This window comes from Syzygium oleosum, unplaced genomic scaffold (assembly GCF_021117445.2).
Source record: "Syzygium oleosum isolate NSW1041296 unplaced genomic scaffold, Sole_v2.1 Sole_v2.01, whole genome shotgun sequence".
NCBI classification, from domain to species: domain Eukaryota; kingdom Viridiplantae; phylum Streptophyta; class Magnoliopsida; order Myrtales; family Myrtaceae; genus Syzygium; species Syzygium oleosum.
In genome coordinates, this window is record NW_026607485.1 from 23,903,264 (window position 1) to 23,910,641 (window position 7,378).

General features: G+C 42.5%; 1 protein-coding gene across 1 annotated transcript; it reads left to right on the forward strand.

The window, feature by feature from the left end:
* The first annotated feature begins 238 nt into the window (after nucleotides 1–238).
* LOC115676177 (transcription factor bHLH62) lies at nucleotides 239–3,320 on the forward strand. Its single transcript, XM_030599061.2, has 8 exons — nucleotides 239–1,541; nucleotides 1,633–1,845; nucleotides 1,943–2,008; nucleotides 2,102–2,170; nucleotides 2,254–2,325; nucleotides 2,412–2,618; nucleotides 2,715–2,808; nucleotides 2,900–3,320. Exons 1-8 carry the CDS (start codon nucleotides 585–587, stop codon nucleotides 2,935–2,937), a joined length of 1,716 nt encoding a protein of 571 aa, XP_030454921.1. The 5' UTR covers nucleotides 239–584; the 3' UTR covers nucleotides 2,938–3,320.
* Nucleotides 3,321–7,378: the final 4,058 nt, after the last annotated feature.

Genomic DNA, 7,378 nt, shown 5'->3' on the forward strand with positions numbered 1-7,378 from the left:
CAGACCACGACTCGTTCAAATCACGTTACGTTACATCACACCTCGAGTTTGAACCGCGACATTTTCGTAATTTCAAGAGAGATACCTGTCATCCCGTGGATAGAGTTTTCCACCGATACACGTGTCGATCCGGGTGTATTTAGGTGATGCCGCTTATAAAACAAATTATTTTTTTTTCTTCATTTTAGATAAGAAAACGTCGAACAGGAACTTGCCTCTTCGCTCGGTTATATAACCCCTGAGCACGACCCTCTGTTTCCCTCCCCCTCTTCCTCCTTTTCTCTTCCTCCCCCTCTGATCGTACCCTTTCTCTGTTTGTTTTGCTTGAGCTTTTTGGGACACCAAACCCATTTCCCCTGATTTGCTCACCCACCACTCTCACTCATCAATTCACTACAGCTTCAGTCAGCCATCATTGGACCAAACCCACCATCTCTCACCTCTGCTTCCCCAGCTCAAACCCTGCTCGATCTTGAATTTTCTGCACTTAAATTCTTGAGTCCGAACTGGGTCATCTTTAACCAGTACAAACAACGACATAAGCTGAGAAAGTTCCCATTTTTTCTCCTGGGTTTCTTCCGGCCATGGAAAATGACTTCTTTACGTGTGGAGGAACACTCGTCCCACCACCGACATTGCAGGTTGAATCATCAGCGTCATCGTCATCGTCAATGCTGTTGTTATCCACTTGGCAATCGCTCTCTTCAGCCATGGATGCTCAGCCCACTGAGCTGAATTGCTTCTATAACCCAGGCCGGGAAAAGTCAACAACAGATCATGGGGTGGCCAAGTTTGACTCTGCCCTGAGCTCCATTGGGTCCTCCTCACCTGCCGGGTCCATGGCTACCTCCAACATATCCAATAACAGCTTTGTGATGAGGGAACTGGTTGGAAAGCTCGGCGTCGTTAGCAATTCCAGCGAGGCTCCGCCGCGTTCTCATCAATTGTTCACCACCATGCCGGCAAAGGTGACTTCTCACATTGGTGGAGATAACAGTACCAACAGTTCATGTTACAGCACTCCTGTGGACTCCCCACCGAAGCTGAATGTGCCCATGTTGGATCACATGTTTCAGGAGAATCATCACTTGCCTAAATTGGGACATGCCGTGATGCCTTTGAACTCTGGCCTAGCAGAGTTCTCGCCCGATCCTGGGTTGGCGAAGCGAGCGGCCAGGTTCTCTTGCTATGGCAGCTGGAGTTTCAATGGCCGGTCGGGCCAATTTGGCATGAAAAATGACGAAATCGTGAATAGATCCATGCCGCCGATGGCGAACGGGAAGTTGGCTCGGGTTTCCAGTAGCCCTTCTCTCGAGGCACTCGAATCTCAAATGGCTGCTGAGCAGAACAAGAATTCACCACCGCAGGACACAGGCGAATTGTCAAATTCCCAAGAGGGATCTTCATTGTCAGATCAAATCCCAAGCGTGGAAATAGGTCTGAGAGTTTCCAACGAATCAGGCTCGAAGAAAAGAAAGGCGGCCCCTAAAGGGAAGGCAAAGGGATCTGCAGGAACCTTGCCATCTTCAAATGATGCGAAGGTAATGAAATGACAAATGCGACGCACATGGCAATGTTTCAATTGTTTGTATTCATCTACTGTTTGTTGAAGTTGGGAAACTGTTATTCCAGGTTGAAGAGGCTAATGAAAATTCCGATGCCAAGAGATGCAAGCACAATGAAGGTGTAGGAAATGAGAATTGCTCTGGTAAGGCCGAGCATGATCCGAAAGAAAGTACCGGAACTGCATCAGAAGACAAACAAGCCAAGGCCGAGGTGAAAGACTACATTCATGTCAGAGCAAGGCGGGGTCAGGCAACAGATAGCCACAGCCTTGCTGAGAGAGTAAGAATTACAGTCACCTTACTAGTTTTTGGCCACAGATTAGACAAATATACGCTGCGCCAGAGCTGATAATAGCTTCCTTGGCCGTTTGTTTCAGGTGCGTAGAGAGAAGATCAGCGAGCGCATGAAATTTCTCCAAGACCTCGTACCTGGCTGCGACAAGGTGTGTCCATGACTGATGATCCTGAAAAAGAGAAGAGTTCTAATTGCACGTTATGCGAGTTTCGCTAATCTGGTTTTGGGTTTGCGATCTTAGGTGACTGGAAAGGCCCTTATGCTTGATGAGATCATCAACTACGTCCAGTCGTTGCAGCATCAAGTCGAGGTAATAAATTGATCCGTAAAAAGCTCGTGCTCATTTTTATTGAAATATTTTGGCCTAATAGTTTGCGGGTTTTCATTGTGCAGTTCCTTTCTATGAAGTTAGCTTCTGTAAATACTAGTCCTGATTATAAGGTGGATGCTCTTATGTCAAAGGAAGTGAGTACAGTAACTTCTAACACAGACAATTTCTCTATTTTCTAAGAAGGGGACACTGATAGGTGCGCGTGATGTTGTCATTTCAGATGTTTCAATCAAACGATGCAATTCAATATCCTATCCTTCCGCCAGATTCCTCGGCGGCATCCGTCTTATTTGGCCACCGCCAGCACCAGAAAAACCCAGCAGTACACAACAGCATCGCGCAGGGGACAACCGCACAATATCCAATGGACCCACTAAATGACCCACAGTTTCCTCCGTTGGATGGATCAAACGATCACGTTCTCGCGGTAATTATCGTTTCCCAGAAACACTAATATGTAAATAAACTCCATTCAGAATGCAGTTTATCTAATTTGTTTCCGATTGATCATTTCCGGACTCAGTCCTTCTGCGGAGATGACCTGCAGATGCTGGTTCAAATGGGTTTCGGCCGAGACGCGCTGACAGAAGCAGCATTGGATCATCAAGATTATCACGGTACGCAGAAAAAAGGCGAAAATTGACCATTTTATGTTCATGAGAGGCATTACATTCTTAGTAATGCAGTGGAAACTCTGGCTCGTTTCAGGTCAAAACCAGTTCTCCCACATGAAAATTGAGCTCTAGCAAGCAACTCAAATTTTCCTCACTGACCGCCTGGTGACAGAGACCCTGTATAGACAAGTGGTGTTGTTCGGAAAGTCTGCAAGATTGCCGAGCAATATGATCCTAGGTCCGATGAAGGGAAATTTTTTCACCCTGTTATTCTTTTCCTAGGTAGTATAGTTGTCTATGATCTTGTCTATTAGTTCTTCAGTCGTAGGCTTCTTGCCGTATAATGTTGGTACAATTTGGTCTTTGTGGCGTTCCAATGCTGTACAGCTTACAGCACCGAATGTAAAATAATATCCACCAGTAGCTTTCATTTGCCTACCTATTGGACATTCTCACCTCATGATTTCAAGAGGCATTATATAAATGAAGTAGAGGGAAGTTGTTTTCGTTTTTAATCTCCTTCTCAGTGTGTCTTTCAATGGTCATATCAATCGAAAACAACTGATTAAACCGCGTAATCTGGTAGTTTTGATTCTCACTCTTGTTTGTGGAACCAGCTGTTTGTTGTCGTGTTTCTATCTGCTTTGTCTCACACAAAAAGTCTTCATTTGAATGATTAGGACATTCGGTAAAATCTCAATCAGCCTCATCTGGGGTCAACAAAATCAATCCCCACGATTTCTGCCATGTCCTTTGGCCCCGCTGTAACTTTCGTTTGGTTAAACCCAAATAACATAGAGAAAAACAAACGTTGGAGCTTCTGCGTTCTGTCCACCTGCTTTCAACCGTGCAATTAAAGAACTCCATCAAGTGAAAAAGGGTTGGAACTTAGAAGTAGAACCGCTCCTTTTAAGAACCCCTTTTCTCCATCATTATTCACCACGAAGATTATTCTAATTTGATATCAAAAGAACCCCAGGTTGGCAATTGGTGAGATTCTGACTAGACCCAATGAATCGAAGGCCTTTATAATCACATCAACTTTATTAAATATACAAACTTGGGGACAGGGAAAGAGAGGGTAATGTAGTGGAGTTCATGTATGGAAAGAAAGATACCCTGAAATAAACTAGACTGACCTTGTTTTCCTCTGGGAGGTTGTTGGTGAAAAAATCCAATTTATGGCGTTGCTCTGCAGCCTTAAGCACCGATTTAATAATGAGGGTGCATTATTGGGCCCTGCAGATTAATGTTAATACAATTACAGAGGAAGATGCTCCGAATGTGGCTGTGCATGCAGGACATTTACTGACAGGATGTTGTTTAATATTGCTGGGACTATGTTTTAGGTAGCAAGTCTTGACCCCACAAAAAGTCTCGGAGAGGCCCAATCATGTACCTTGTTTATAATGGATTCGTTTCTTTTGTTTTCTTTTGCTTTAGCTTACTTTTTCCAACATTTTTGTCTCCTCGGATTTATTTAATTTTTTTAAATCGGCCAAGAGGGCTTCCACAAGAAAGGGTTATGGTCCTTTTGGTGAAGAGAGTGGCAACAGCTGTAGAATATGTAAGACAAGCTTGATACTTAACAGCAAAAACAGAGTGAATTTGGGGGGAATTTACATAAGGTGTTCAGTTAACTTGGCTCTATAGAGTTTAGCGTCTTCAAATTCTCATTACAAGATAATTAAACGTCAGATAGATGTCATTTCATCCTACTTTGAAATGTGGACATTGGACGGGCTGAGCGAAAGTGTGACGGCAAGGTCAAGTTCCTTTTTTTCTTTTTTGGTTTTTGTCGCTTTAATGCAGGTCAAGGGGGTTGTTGGATCAGTAAGTCAGGAGGATTCCAGGCAACCCTCTTCAAAAATTGACCTGGGAAATTTGGGGGAAAGAGTGCCATAGCTCCTAAGAGACATGCTACTTCTCTAGTGGAATCTAGGCAGAGGCAAAGTTTCAGAGGCAAAGTTTCCAAATGAGTAATAAAATGATGGCAAGGAAGTGGTGATATCAAGGGGCAACATGTACTTATGCATCACTTCAGAGTCATCTACCATATTCGCATGAGACATTAAATGGTATCGCCTCACCTCCCTGGCATTAGTTCTACTACCGCCGGACTGCCATATAAAAGAAAGATATCGGATGATCTGTAGATCACATAATGATTTCTCCCGCCATCACGTATGGAAAAGTCATGAGCCCGCCAGCCGCCACCATTGCCACCGCAATCTCGATCCAGAACAATACAAAAACCCTTTTGAGAGTTTTGCTCTGATATCGTTCGTAAAGACTCGACCCGAGGGGGTAAAGCCCCAGAACCTCTCTTCAAACTTTTCTTTGGGAGTGTTGGGCTGAGAAAGAAAAAGGATGGGCCACTTGACGATGGGAATCTACACCAAACCTTTGTGCTTCAGAAGCGCAAAACTTCAAGTCGAGGGCAGACTCAAAAGACCCACTAGAATGGCCACCAGCCCATTAGGATTTATGGACCCAAAGGGCCAAACCCACTCAACTCTGTCTCCTGCAAACCTCACTTGGGTGGTGGTTTCTTCTGTCGAACACAAAATAATCAACAGTAAGGGTGAGTTGAAGGAATAATCAATCGTGGACTTTGAACTCGAAGAGTTTCGGAATGATTTCACCAAACACTAAAACTTTCGGGTCCAAGTAGCCCAGGACTTCGAAACCGCAAACTCGGCCTGAGGCCGTGGCTTGTCTAGATTTGGTCCGTCATGGATCGGCTGCTACAATTACAAGTCTCTTGAAATGTAGAGCACTATGGCTTCATTTGGCGACAACTTTGCTGAAGGCCTTTGTCCTTCTAATGGACTCTGGGTAAAAGTCAAGCCGTTGCAAATTTTTATTGGAAAGTTTTAGGGAAATGCAGCATTCTGTAAAATCTTTTAGTCAAAGGCTGATCCGCAGGAGCTTTGTGCTTTAGCATTTCTGGAATACTAATGTATTTTTTCTTTTTCCAAGTTTACCATCGCTAAATTTTCGAAATACCGTAAATGCCTTAATTACGCTACGTCACAGGCAAGCCATATCTAGTAGGGTGAGCATAGTATGAGTATGTGGTTTCCACCCTGGAATCAACAACTTCCTCCTAATGACTGATTTTAAAAATTTGGAATTGGGAACTGCTTGTTAGTTCCATGAATCTACCCGGGAATTGGATTGCTAGTATGGTCCAGTAACCGGTTCTCATTCTCTACAAAATTGCATTCATCAATTAATATCATGGTAAACTTAGTTTATGTGTGGGTACTTCTTCGGTTTCATCATGCAATTAATCAAAATAGTACTGAGTCTCTATGTACATATTGAGACAACGTTATTCTCAAAAGAAGAAAACCAGAAGCCATTCTTGGAAAAAACATTTCATCACTTCATCTTATAAGAGTTAGCGAACTCTGTGTATGCATGTTACTTATAAGCAAATATATATAGCGGGAACCGGATGGGTGCCTCACTGGTTCTAGTATATTGGAATCGAGAATCGAACTAGTCCCCATTGGAACCGTCGGTTCCGGGTCAATCTAGTTCGGTTCCCAATTCCTTTGCACACCCCTAATATCTGGCACCGACGAGGAAAGGTTTGGCTCGCCGGCGAAGGTTTCAAGTTATTTTACTACAAAAATATAATAAAAGCCTCTTTTACAAGTGTAATTTTTTCAAAACAGCACTTAAACAGAGGTTGGTTCCCGATGCATTTTTAATATACATCTAACCAAGCACTATTTACATTCCAAAAAAAAAAAAAACTTTTCAACAAAATTCGTTGCATTTCTCCAAGGGTTTTCCCAAAAAGCCTTCATCAAAAGCAGCCTATAATCTAATTTCCGATCCACATATACCACACAGTTCTTCAATAGGGAGGTCGGTCAGCCAGTCATCACAAGAGGAGGCCTTAATGAAGATTAACGTTTTCTCTTCTCCTCTTCTTACCGAGAGAACCAAAAACTGAGGCGATTAAGGGTGTGAATGATAACCATTTTGCTCCAGAAATCAAATTCTTGCAAAAAATTGATTTATGGAGGAAAAATCTGTTTGATAAACAAGACTAATTCTGCTCTAGAAATTGATTTCTAGAATAGAAATCTGTTTGATAAAACAAGAGGAAATTTCTACTTCTGAATGAGAAATACATTTGATAATGACGCGTCAATTCTATTTCCGCAACAAAGATAGTCCGAACTCAATTGCAAAATATTATTTATCTTAACCTACAATGCATGATATTCGAGGCAAAATCTAGTACATTTTTTGAAATCCTGAAATAGAAAGAACAAAAATCCCAAAATATCATGTCATTACAAGAAGACCTGGTACCAAATCCTCAATTACACATAATATGAATCCTACAATACAACATTACATTACAAAAGGCAAAAAAAGCAAATAATCCTCGAATAATAATAATGGAAGTACAATACAATAGTGGAAAACCGAATTTCATGGAATCTCCGGCATATGATTATCCCTAGCCATTTTATTGGCAATATGTTTCCTGATAATATTCATCTCGGTTCCCTCTTCGGTCGTTACTACATCGTCCGTACCCTATTCG